The sequence below is a fragment of the Pseudorca crassidens genome, chromosome 2, assembly GCF_039906515.1.
Source record: "Pseudorca crassidens isolate mPseCra1 chromosome 2, mPseCra1.hap1, whole genome shotgun sequence".
NCBI lineage: Eukaryota > Metazoa > Chordata > Mammalia > Artiodactyla > Delphinidae > Pseudorca > Pseudorca crassidens.
Window position 1 is genome coordinate 55756846 of NC_090297.1, and position 13735 is coordinate 55770580.

Genomic DNA, 13735 nt, shown 5'->3' on the forward strand with positions numbered 1-13735 from the left:
TTTGTGGCCCCTTGGGAGATGTTGATATGCAGCTCCAGCTATGGTCGATTAGCAATATTCAACGTAAATCCTGGAAGAAAAAGAAAATATTGAATCATTATTTTTAATTAGCAATTCAAGTATTAAGTAATCATTCTTTAATTAACATTTTGTGTGTAATAAATAATTTTATGTGGTCATTCATCGATCTGAAAAGCATTTGATAGCTGATATATAGTGAAGAACCATTACAAACCTTTGCGCAATTTGTTAGAAGCCCCAAAGGTTAAGATAACGAAATAGGACCAAATCCCGAAGGGTCAGTTATGAATTTCGGTAGAGCACCGCCACCACAATTTGCAGATGTGATTCCAATGTTTATACCCTAATTTATCAGTGATTTTGTTCTTAACTTACATGCACAGCAAGCAGACCCTCTTTATAAGTCCATGCATGCGCATAAAATGCTCAAGTCCAATGTTGAAGAATCTTCCTTGGAAGTGTCCATCTGGCATCATGTCACCCAGGATACCACTCAGAATTAGATATTTCTGCCCCAGTATGCAGTCTCTTTAGGTGTATTAGTAAGAGTATTCTGACTGCTGTAACAAACAACTGCAGAATCTCAATTCTGGACATGACAGAGGTGTTTCTTGCTCACACTGCAGTCCAATGAGATTGATGCAGGAGCGGGAGAGATTAGTTTCATGCAGTCATTCAGGGACCCAGGCTCCCTCCATCTGAAAGCTCCACCATACTTCTGGGCTTCAAAATCAGTACCTGGATCTTCAGCTTCCAGTCAGCTGATAGGTGAAGAAAGAGAGCTTGGAGGGTTATGTGAAAAGTTTCAGAGGCCAGGCTTCTGAGTGGCTTACATCATTGTTCCCCATTCCCTTGGCCAGACTCAGTTACATGGCCATGACCAACTGCAAGTTAGGCTGGGAAAGTAGTCTAGCTGTGTGCCCAGGAAGAAGAGAAACATGGATATTGGTGAGCACCAGTCATCTCTGTCACAAAAGCAAATTAATACTATGATAACAGAGATACATAGCAAACAAAGGAGGGGTTAAAAACTCCAATTTTAACTATAATTATACCTCAACCGAAAAAAAAAAAGGGGGAGTATGTACACATTCTAAGGTTTAAAAGCATGCCGGCTTTCCCTGAAGGCATTACACCGCAATACTAAGTATTGCAAAGGCACTCTCCAGGAGAACAAAAGATGTGAGGATTGCAGACCCAGCCGGTGAGACTGGTTTGAAACGGCCACCGCTCTCCCTTGCGGCGGCAGCTGAGTCCCTAGTAGAACCCACCTTATTTCCATTTTCCTATTACCACTCATTTTAAAGCCTCACCAACAGAGTCAGCTTTTTCAGTTGGCCTAAAACTTTGCACTTAATTTTTTCTTTCTTATTATACAAGTTAAGATTCACACACAGAAAGCTTGAAAAAAAGAAAAGAATTAGAAAGACATGAAGAAAAAAATCATTTATCATTACACAATTGGACTGTCATTTTCAAAAAAGTCTCTGACAGGGAGATTGAAGACAGGAGGAGGGACCCCCAAATCACCCTCCCTCAGCCCCCATCAGCCATTCCCATGGCCCTGTCCTTCTCTACTTTGAAGGCTCCCCAACTATGTGTCTGTAGATAACCACTCACCCTGTATTTCATTTCCCCTCCATCAAAGCCTACAGTTAAACTCTGAACCATGGGGCCAACATTTCCAGAAAGATCCCTTGCCCTTTGATAGATTTTCCAGGCTCCACACAATAGTTCTTCTCTAATAGAAAAGAGAGGAATACAAAAACCTTTTGTTACAGCATGTTCTGTGTCATTTAAAAAGGGAGGGCGAGGATTAGCATAATTTGAACGTTTGCTTTATGCCAGACAAGCCCAGATGCTTTGTAAATGTAATCTCACATTTCATCTCCAGCGTGCCCCTTCGAGACATGTATGAATTTCCCTATTTTGCAGAGGAGAAAACTAAGGCACACAGAGGCTAGTAACTTGCCAAGGGTTGCCCAGAAGTGATCAATTCTGTGACTTTCATCACTCTTCTCCACTGCTCCTAAATCCCAGATAACATAAGGGAAGACAGGGAAGGAGGATTTCTGGAAAAGCTCCTTGGAAGTGAGGGATGTCTGGGCTATGTGGGGCTGCACATTGAGGTACAGGTCAGAAAACATTTTCTGAAATGCCTGCAGAGGCTGTTTCTTCTCCTAGGCATCCATCCCCTTGGTTCCATCTTCCGTCCGGTGGCCCCAACTCCCGGGCTGCTGTAACGCCTTCTCCTTCTGCCCTTCCAGCCTAGAGTGGTAGTGACTTTTTACTATGACTCTTCTCTGTACTGCCTCATGATCACCACTCCCCTGCAATAAAGTCCCTTTGTTCTGATATAAACCGCAAACAGAATAAGAATACATTTAATGAGAAGGTCTACTTTGCCAAGTCTGTGCCGAGTGCAGAGAATCCTATGATTAATAAGCCAGGTGTCAGATGCAAAAATGGGAGCTCTAGTCTCTGGAGGAAAGACAGATTTTTAAGCACTTATTTTCAATACAATATAAACTTCAGAACTTCAGACTGAAAAATAAGTTTAAAGTGGAGACTACCCTGAGCTGTTTCCTGTACTAATGATAGTCCTACTGGCGTTGCCATTGGGGTAACGTGAAACAGCATCCAGTGGTTCCAAAGGCACCTGAGCTGCCTTTAGGTTATACAGTTTAGTTTACATTCTGGAACTTTCTGTAAGGGAGGGTGAGTAACAGGACACCTCAGGCGTAAAAGAAGACAGACATGGAATTAAATCATGAAGTTTGAAGGATGTGATCTTCACCAAATATCAACCGTCCCATTTTTCTCTCTCTTGAGACACACACACACACACACACACACACACACACACACACACACACACAATTTATTTAGTCATTGTGAAAGGAGATGCCATTCTTTTTTATCTGTATCTCTAAATGGACATAGTATTATAATAAGCTCCTTTGTTTAATTTAGCCTACTTGATTCTTTACATATGATAGTAAAACTTATCACAACCCTGTGAGGTAGGCACTATTTACTATCTCCATTTTACAGATGGGAAAACTGAGATTTAGGGAAGTTAGGCAAGTTGGATAAGGTCACACAGTTAGTGACAGAGCCAGGATTCACACAGCTCCTTTCTATTAGCCCCCTCGCACACTGCACACACACAGACTCACACACACACACACACACACACACACACACACACACAGAGTCTTGTATCCCATTGACTTTGGCACCGCCATCTTTGAATTTCTGGACTTAGCTTTGTAAACAAAACGACATGAATGGAATTCAGAGTTTGGGGAGTCTTTTTTTGTCCTATGCCCAATATTTGTTTTGCACTTTCGACATTTGAAAAGAAATTCCATGTTGCTAGTGCTTATGAATGTGCCTCAGGGCACTTGCATGTTTCTACTTGGGTGGAAGATCTTCTCGCAGGTTGCATTCTTTTCCCATGGGCTCCAGGGACTGCTGGGAAGGCTCCCCACTGGATCTGACTGGAGCAGGCTGTAACCGTGGGAGCCAGAGACTTCTGGCCGGTTTCAGCTCCAAGCTGGAGGGGTGCCATGAAATCACATGATGCTTGGACTAAAAGGGCAAGCTGAAGAATGTCTCTCTCATCCCACCCTGATCCGTGACGTCTAAGCAGTGAGCAAATGCGCCCCTCCAAGAAGCTACTGTAATCCACTGGATATACCAAACACTAGAAGAAAAGGTGAGTCTCTAAGCCAGGCACTGGGGTTACTGATACGTAGCAGTATTCCAAAACTAGTGAGAGTTAGGACATGCAGGGAAGGATGGTGGGAATCCCTGGAAGGAAACTTCTAGGTCATGTGGTTAAATCCCATTCATTAATGGGAGTGGAGGTCGTGGTGATTAAAACAGTAAGCCAGGAGGGGAAGGGACATAACCAATATTTTGCAGGTGGTCCTGGTAACCAGGATTCGATTTTAGGTGTCCTAACCGCAAGGCCAAGTAAGAAGTCCCAGGAGCAGAGGGCAACCCTTGTCTAGGGTAGGAGTTGCTGGCATGTGGCTGCTATTTCTGAGTAGCTTTGTTAATTAGATTGTTTCTTCTAAGGGTCTGTTTCTTTAGACGTTAGTCTAGATGGCATGGAGAATGAAGGCTGGTGTAGAAGAAAATACAGCTTACTGCCGATAGAGAGGACACCTCTCAATTTCCACCCTCTTCCTGGTCTCTCCCATTCCCCTTCTTTATTTCATATTTATATCTTCCTATTCTTCTTGGATTAGAGAAAGAACAAAATAGGTCTGGCCATTAATTACTTTTCGAGTGTCACTTATCTAGACCCCCAGGGGACTCATTCCAAACAGGAGAGTAGTTTAGCACTCCCTGGCTGACCTGGGTCTCCATGCTCCTGTGACCTTTCCGAGTCTTCCATGTCTCCGCCCTGGAACCTGGCAGATGGTCCTTGGTCTCCCACAGTGAGCCAGCCGTCACAAGAAAGCTGAGTGTAGCCGTGAAGGCGTGGGCCTCAGTGGAATCTTGGCTCAAGCGCGATTTAGATATTAGAGTGAACTATATGAAACTGCAGACATGTGGCTTTTTAAAAATTAAACTGTTAATTTTAAAATAACTGTAGATTCACATGCAGTTGTAAAAAATAATACAGAGATCCTACGTACAGCTTTACACATTCCCTCTAGTGGAAACATTGTGCAAAACTATAGTCTAATATCACAACCAGTATGTAGACATTGATACAGAAAAGATACAGAACAGTTCCATCACCACAGGCCTTTCCTGTTGTACTTTTATAGCCATGCTCATCTCCCTCCTCCCTGGCAACCACTATCTGTCTTTTTCTAAATAAGTCTATTTATTTATTTTTTATTTATTTGGCTGTGTCGGGCCTTAGCTGCGGCACACAGAATCTTCATTGTGGTGCGTGGGTTTCTCTCTAGTTGTGGTGCACAGGCTCCAGTGGGCACGGGCTTAGTAGTTGCGACGCACGGGCTTAGTTGCCCCACGGCATGTGTGATCTTAGTTTCCCCGCCAGGGATCGAACCCGCGTCCCCTGCATTTGAAGGTGGATTCTTATCCACTGGACCACCAGGGAAGTCCCACTATCTGTTTTTGATTTATATAATTTTTGCCATTTCAAGAATACTATATAAATGGAATCATATAGTACATAACTTTTGGGATTGGCTTTTTTCACTCAACATAATTCCTGGAGATTCATATAGTTTGTTGCCTGCAGCAATAGCTTTGTTACTTTTTATTGCTTAGTACTCTATGGTAGGGATATACCACGGCTTGTTTAACCATTCACCCAAAGGACATCTGGGTTGCTTCCAGTTTGGGGCTATTACAAATAAAGCTACTATAAACATTGCTGTATAGGTTTTTGTGTGAGCATAAGTTTTCATTTTTTTCTGGGATAAGTACCCAAGAGTGCCATTGTTGGGTCTTATGGTAGCTGTGTTTAGCTTTATAAGAAACTGCTAAACTCTTTTCTAACGTGGCTGTACCATTTACATTCCTACCAGCAATGTGTAAAGGATCCAGTTTCTCCCTCTGCATTCTCACCAGCATTTGGTGTTGTCACTATTTTTCATTTTAGCCATTCTGAGGTATGCAGTGGTATCTCATTGTGGTTTTAATTTGCACTTCCTTAATAGCTAATGATGCTGAATATCTTTTCATGTGCTTATTTGATATCTGTATGTCCATCCTCTTTAGTGAAATATCTGCTCATGTCTTTTGCACATTTTCTAATTGGATTATTTTTAATGTTGAGTTTTAAGAATTCTTTATATATTATAAATACTAGTCCTTTGTCAGATAACTATTTTTGCCCATTTTGTAGTTTGTATTTTCATCCTCTTAAAAGGGTCTTTTGCACAGCAAAAGTATTTAATTTTGATAAAGTCCAATTTATCAACTTTTTTCTCTTATGCATCATGCTTTTGGTGACAACTCGTTGCATAGCTCCAGATCCCAGATGATTTTCTCTTATTATTTTCTGTAGAATAACATAGAATAAAATAACATAATCCATTTTTCTAGATTTTTGTATAAGGTGTGAGGTTTAAGTCAAGGTTAATTTTTTTTTGCCAATATATGTCCAATTGCTTCAGCCTCATTTGTTGAAACAGCTGTCTTTCCTCCATTGAACTGCTTTTGCACCTTTGTCAAAAATCAGTTGGGTATATGTGTGCAGGTCTGTTTCTGGGTTCTTTATTAATCTATGCATCTATCCCTCTGCCAAGACCACACTGTTTTGATAACTATAGCTGTACAGTAGGCCTTAATATCAGGTACAGTCTTCCCACTTTATTTTCTTTTTTCTATGAAACTTAAAGGTTTTTTTTATAACCTTTTCAGTTGGGAATAAATTGAAAACTTACAGAAAAGTTGCAAGAATAAGAACAGTACAAAACACACCCATATATTCTTTGTCCAGATTCACCTATTACTATAATTTTGCTGTATTTGCTTTATCATTTGCTTCCCCCTCTCCCCAAACATATATATGAAACTTCTTTTGTAAACCATTTGAAGGTAAAATAAATGCATCATGACCTTTTACTCCTAAATACCTTGGTGTGTATTTTCTAAAAATAGGGATATTTTCTTACATAACCACAGTATAGTTACCAACTTCAGTAGTTTATCACTGACACTTATTTAATCATATATATATATTTAAATTGACCTAGTAATGTCCCTTGGAGTCTTTTTTCCAAACTCCAACACAGTCCATTCTAGAGTCAGGTATTACTGTTAGCTGTCATATCTCTTTAGCCTCCTTTAGTCTAGAACACCTCCACAGCCTTTCTTCATCTTTTAAAAAAAATAATTAATTAATTATTTTAAATTTTTGGCTGTGTTGGGTCTTTGTTGCTGCGTGTGGGCTTTTCTCTAGTTGTGGCGAGCGGGGGCTACTCTTCATTGTGTGCAGACTTCTCATTGCAGTGGCTTCTCTTGTTGCCGGAGCATGGGCTCTAGGTGCACGGGCTTCAGTAATTGTGGCACGTGGGCTCCAGAGCGCAGGCTCAGTAGTTATGGCGCACGGGCTTAGTTGCTCCGCGGCACGTGGGATCTTCCCAGACCAGGGATAGAACCCGTGTCCCCTGCATTGGCAGGTGGATTCTTAACCACTGCACCACCAGGGAAGTCCCTCTTCATCTTTTATATCATTGACATTTTTAACGAATATAACATCCCTGCCCTGACACCCCCTCCCCCGTACCTCAGGTTTCATAGTAAAATCCTCATTTGGGGTTTAACTTATATTTCTCCATGATTAGATTCAGGTTGTGCATTCTTGGCCAGAATGTGACAAAGGTGATGTGTCTCTCCGTGTATCATCTGGATGCACTGGATTATCATCTCCCTCCATTGGTGATTTAAATTTTGATCATCTGGTGAAACTGTCATATGATGAATTGAGCCTTTTGTTTGAACCTACAAAAATGGTAGTTTCATGATTCAACCTAACATATAAGCTTTATATGGGTTTATGTAGGTAACCTGACCTCTCTGATACTCAGTTTCCCCCATCTGTTAAGTGAGGATATTAATAATTTCTCTCCCATGAGTATCATTGGGAGAGTTAAATAAGGTAATGTATGTAAAATCCGGCACATGAGAGGCACTCCATAAATGTTAGCTATTATTATTTCAGTCAGGCAGTTTAAGGGATCGTGGTTTTGCTCTTCCTCTCCGACTCTTAACTACAGGCAAAATCACGACAGAGATAAAGTGGTGGGGGCTGGGCCACCTCAGCTCTGACATTTCAGTTTCCTCATCTGGCGAATGGGAAACGCCTCCTACCCCACAGGGTTGCTGTGAGGTTTCATGGCATATGTGTAAAAGTGCCTGCACATAGAATAGGTTCTTAAAAAAAAGAAGAAGAAAAAAAAAAGGGCTTCCCTGGTGGAGCAGTGGTTAAGAATCCGCGGGGGACACGGGTTCGAGCCCTGGTCTGGGAAGATCCCACATGCAGCAGAGCAACGAAGCCCGTGAGCCACAACTACTGGAGCCCGTGTGCCACAACGAGAAGCCACCGCAATGAGAAGCCCACGTACCACAATGAAGAGTGGCCCCCTTGCAGCAACTAGAGAAAGCCCCAGTGCAGCAACGAAGACCCAATGCAGCCAAAAATAAATTTAAAAAAAAAAGTGATTCTTAATCTGTTGCATGAGGAAAACAGGAATATCTATCAGACTTAAATAAAAAAAAATCCACTGGAGTCTGTCATACAGAGTGAAGTAAGTCAGAAAGAGAGAGACAGGTACTGTATGCTAACACATATACATGGAATTTAAGAAAAAAAATGTCATGAAGAACCTAGGGGTAAGACAGGAATAAAGACACAGACCTACTAGAGAATGGACTTGAGGATATGGGGGGGGGAAGGGTAAGCTGTGACGAGGCGAGAGAGTGGCATGGACATATATACACTACCAAGCGTAAGATAGATAGCTAGTGGGAGGCAGCCGCAGAGCACAGGGAGATCAGCTCGGTGCTTTGTGACCACCTGGAGGGGTGGGATAGGGAGGGTGGGAGGGAGGGAGATGCAGGAGGGAGGAGATATGGGAACATATGTATATGTATAACTGAGTCACTTTGTTATAAAGCAGAAACTAAGACACCATTGTAAAGAAATTATACTCCAATAAAGATGTAAAAAAAAAAAAAAGAAAAAATAGAAGCATAAAAAAAGCAAAACTTCAAAAAAAATCCAACATAATGTGGAATCATTCTGAGGCAGTAGAAAGGGATGAAAAAAATATAGCTAGAGCCCAGGACTTGGATATCGGCATAATTTAGCGGCTGTGTGATCTCTGGGCAGATTACTTCACGTTTCGGAGCTTCAATTTTATCATTTGTAATTTGGGGATAAAAAAATCAGTGCACATCCCAGGGGGGTTTGTGTTAATTAATGATGCCTAGCAGTAGTTGGGCACTCCGTCAACATCTCCGGAACGAAGGGGGAAAGACTAAAGCATTCACCTGTGAGCTGCCAGGGGCTGAGCGCTCCCCCGGCTGGCGCATCCCTGCGGCGTCCCCGCCTTGGTCGGCCGCACCCGCAGGCTCGGCGCGAGCGAGGTCCCCACCCTCCCCGCCCCGCATCCGGCCGCAAGCTCCTCCCCCCGCGGCCGCGTCCTCCCCGGCGACTGCCTGGCACCTGGCAGAAGCGCGGCGGCCGGGGAAGCGGGAGGCGATCCTCGGACGGCGGCGGGCGGCGGGGGAGGGGCGCGGGCGCACAGATGGGAGCAACTGAGAAGAGCGGCAAGAAGAGCCGGAGGCTGTTTTCTTCGCTGCGGCCGTGGAAGGCAACCCGGCGGCTGTGGCGGACGCGCTCGGCTTCCAAGGCGGCGCAGGGTGAGTGTGGGCGCGGCCGCGGGACCTGTTACCACGAGCGGCGGGCGCCGGCCTCCCGCTGAAGCGGGGCCGCGGTGGCTCCGGCTGCTGCCGTGGGCGGCATCTCCCGCTGGGTTCTCGGCCCCCGGAGCCCGCGGGCGGGGGCCGCGCCGCCTGGACGTCTGGCCCTGCCTGGGCGACCCTCCTCCCTGACCCTCGGCCACGGGGACTACAGCAGTCCCCAAGCTCCCCCGGGGCCGCTCGACGACAGTCCCTTCTTCCCCCTCCACCCTTTAAGCGTATCTCCCCTTGGCCCAGGTGGTTGCAGCTTGTTAATTTCCCGCACAAGTCCCTGTCTGTCCGTTTGGCTCTGGACAGAGGGAATCCGGGGTGCCTCTGGAAAACAGTTTGCATCCCCCTCCCCCCAAAACCTGGCCGGCACCTGCAATGCAGTACCCGTTGGGGGATTTAATCCGCACCCAACTCTGCCTTGGAGGTCCTCCCCATTGGACCCACCCTCTTTCCAACCCATCTGTTATCTTGTAAGCTCTAGTCACAATTAACTATTTCCCAAACACATTCCACCCTATCCTCACCAGGGCCTTAACTCACATTTATTCAGTCACTGACTCACTGCATTCATTCATTCCATAATTTTTATCGAGCTCCCCTGTGTGTCAGGGCCCAGGATTGAACGAGATAGGCAAGGCCGCAGCTCATGGAACTACTTTTAAAGGGGGAAACAGACGTTACACACGTCAAATAGGTAAAAGTCTCCATTGCAGATTGCTCTGTGTGCTTGGAAGGAATCAAATCGTCTGCTGGGAGAGAAGAAAAGGTAGAGGGGCCCTAGCTTACTTGGGGGGTGGACAGGGAAGGCGTCTCTGCGGCCATGCAATTACAGCTGAGCGTGAAGACTGATTCAGAGTTACTCCAGCATGGAGCCAGGGGAGAGCTTCCTGCCAGGGGCAATAGCAGGTGGAAAGGTTCTCAGTGTGCCTGAGCTAAGCAAGGGGAAAGTGAGGCAGGCAGGGCCTGGGTCAGGGTCTGGGTAGTATATGATGAGGAGTTTGGATTTTATTCCAAGTGAGCTGGGAAGCCACTAACATGTTCTGAGCACAGGGACATGACACGATCTGCTGGCTCATTGCCTTCTCTCTATCTGCAGTGGCCATGCCTTGGTCTCAGCCTGGCCAATTCCTACCCGTCCGTTAGGACTAGCACAAATGCATCTCCTCTGTGAAGCCTTTCCTGGGATAGGTGCCACCTGTAACCTGTCTGCTGGTATTTCATCATCATTTGTCACTGTTCATCTGCTATTATAGATTCCATGTGGGCAGGTTCTCATCCACTTCATCTTTGCATCCCCCACCAGGCTAAGTCAGAGCTGGGTACTTTGTAGATACCTGTCTGCTTGTGTGTGTGTGTGTGTGTGTGTGTGTGTGTGTGTCTGTGTCTGTCTGTCTCTGTGTCCTATCATGTCCTTTTCGTCTGTTTCCGTCATCTGAGGATTCTTCAGAGGCTGACATGCCTTGAGTTCTAAAATGGCCGACCTGAGCCAGGGCAGAAGCTAGACTGCAACAGGGCCGCATCACCCCCATCTCCACCCCAGGGTTTTTACGAAGATTAAATGAATTAATGAGTTAATAATTGTAAAGTGCTGGCACATAGTAAGCATTCTAAAAAGAAATTTGACAAAGAGCAAAAATAATTATCCTTCAAATATTTGTGTTAGAAACAACACCAACTATTGTGTTAGAAACAAGCTTTTCTATTGTTGATGGTTAGGGAGGCTCTGTGGCTTGGCCTTGTCATCCTGCCGGCTTTCAAAGGATGTGTTATTACTTTTAGTGAATGCGCCAATTAAATTCCTTCCACACTGCATCAAGAACTGTTGCGGAAACTTAGTAGGTCTAAAGGCTGACCACCCCTTTTCTTTAGCTTGCCTGAGTAGTTGAATAGATTGGTAATTGCAACAAGTGTTCCTTGAGTGATACTTATATGCATAGTGTTATTCCAGGTGTTGTGTGAATGTTTTACAAAAGAGGAATAAATGGGTATTCCCACTGCAGTAAATTGGGTTAGAATAAGCTTTTTAGTTTTATAATTTTTAAACCCAGGTGTATACTGTGTACACAACCATCCTGTCTTTTTCTTCTTTGTTCCCATTGTAGAGTTCACCCATGGCTTACCTGGGGCCCATTGCCACGCCACACCTCTCTTTTCTTAGGTAGGATCTTGGCAGGTCACTGTATTTCCCTACTTCCCCTTCCCCCCTACAACCTGGAGATGAGGCCATTATAATGTCTTATGTTATATGATACTTTACAGTTTATGGAGTAGGTCAGCTATAAGGTCTTGTTTGTTTAGATCTTAACTAACCTTGGAAGGAGGGAGGACAGATGGTATTTATTTCCCCCATTTTGTAAATGAGGAAAGTGAAGCAAGAGACAGAGTAACTTGCAAGAGGTCATAGGACTGGTGTGTGGCCAATTCAGGCCTGACTACCCACACAGCTTCCTTTCTGCCACATTGGCACAAAATAAACATGTTCCAGTATCTATACACATGGAGGGAAGAAGTAAAATTAATAAATATTATGCAGTGAATGAAATCCATATCCCAATTTTATTTAATTTTTCTTAAAGGTGGCCTGAGTTTCTCACGATGATGTCAGCGTCACTTGGGGCATCTACAATCATATGCTTTGGTGCCAGACAGACGATGATTTGAATCTGCCACTAGTAAGTGGCACACTAATAAGCTGTGTGATCTTGGGCAGGGTGCTAAATCTTTCTAAAACTCAGTTATCTATCATACGTAAAATAAGGATGATACTCCTATGTTATAATGTTCCTGTGATGATTATATGGGTTATTGTATATAAAGTGCTTGGTACATAGTAGCTCACAAGGTGGTGGTTGTTATTTTTATTAATATTAGTCCAGATATTGCACCATATGATCACACCCCAAATATGGAAAGTTCAATGAGCGGTGGGAATAAAACATGGCTGGAAGCTCTTCAGGGGCCGCAATCCCTTCTGGACCAATCAGAAGGCCTTCTACATCAGTATCCTTCTTTCTACCCTCCCTTCCTTTGTTTTTCAGCAGGAGGCTACAGATGAGAAGTAGCATAGCTTCTGGGGACCTCTGGCATCTGTTCAGCTTAATATTGTATCCTGAATATAGAAGACATTCAATAAATATGTTTAGTTATTGGATAATAATGAATGAATGGTTAAGTAATGAATGAATCCTCTGGGATGTATATATTGATTCCTTACTTCCTTGCTAATACTCAGTACTGTCAGAATTTTTTGATGCGTATGAAGTGGTACTGCATGGTGCTTTTATATTGAATTTCCCTGATGAATAATGAAGCTGGAGATCTTTTCACATGAATATTGGCCATGTGTGACCAAGACATGTGTGAACGCCTGTTTATGGTTTTTTTTTTTGGTGGTTCATGTTTTTTTAAAAAATCTGCTCATAGGAGTTCTTGAAATCTTCTGGATACCAATGATTTACCTGCTTATATGTCCAAGCAACTTAAAAAAATCTACTAACCATGCAAGCTGTTCTAAATGAACAAGCTGTGTCCAGTAGAAATTAAGCCCCTAAATTGCTTCCAGCTTTTGCAGAGAACCAGATTTACGTCAAATATCAAAGCTTTAGCTTATAGAGAAGGGAGCGGATAGTTGGTGGAAGTATTTTGTGAGCAGTAGGCTTTCCCAGTCCTTGAAATGATGGTAGAAAACCAGTCCTGAGCTCTTCCCCCCAGAAATTGCCTCCTGCAAATGCTGGTGGCCGAAGTGCCCTTTCCTGAACTTCAGTTATTCCCTGGGAAGACACAGGTTGGACCTGGAGTCAGTCTATCCGCAGGTAGTGCTTTCCAGGACTAGTTACCTGGAGGAAAGGACAGAACACTTGTCAGGTGACCTGTGGTTTATCCTTACTGCCATTTTTTGGCCATATGTCCCTAAAAACAAATCACATTGAATGGAGATAATGGTCACTACCTAGGGATATTGGAAAGATCAACTGATATCATAACTATGAAAGGACCATATAAATGCAAAATATATTTGCTAGGCTCTGTGAAGTAGCCAACCCTTTGCCGGAGTGGGACTTATACCCATTAGGCCCCATACCTTCTCCTACCCTCTGTTCTGCATACAGGTGCCTGATTGTAGAGTAGTAGTTCTCAAGGGTTGTCTCCAGACCAGCAGCAACAGTGTCTCCTGGAACTTGCTAGAAATGCAAATTCTTGGAGCCCACCTCAGAGCTACCAAAGCAGAGACTCTGGAGGTGGGACCCAGCAACCTGTGCTTTACCAAGCCCTGCAGTAATTCTGGTGTGTGCTAACCTTT

The 13735-nt window shown here is 43.9% G+C and overlaps 1 protein-coding gene across 2 annotated transcripts in view; it reads left to right on the forward strand.

Moving 5' to 3' along the window:
* The first annotated feature begins 9172 nt into the window (after window positions 1-9172).
* DNAJC6 (DnaJ heat shock protein family (Hsp40) member C6) overlaps window positions 9173-13735 on the forward strand; it is a 162857-nt gene continuing 158294 nt past the window's right edge. The window contains exon 1 of one of the 2 annotated variants that reach the window (XM_067726445.1): window positions 9173-9384. In XM_067726445.1, coding sequence (XP_067582546.1) covers window positions 9270-9384 — 115 coding nt within the window. In that variant the 5' untranslated portion in view covers window positions 9173-9269. The remainder of the gene's footprint in view (window positions 9385-13735) is intronic. The other variant, XM_067726444.1, reaches the window with a different exon arrangement.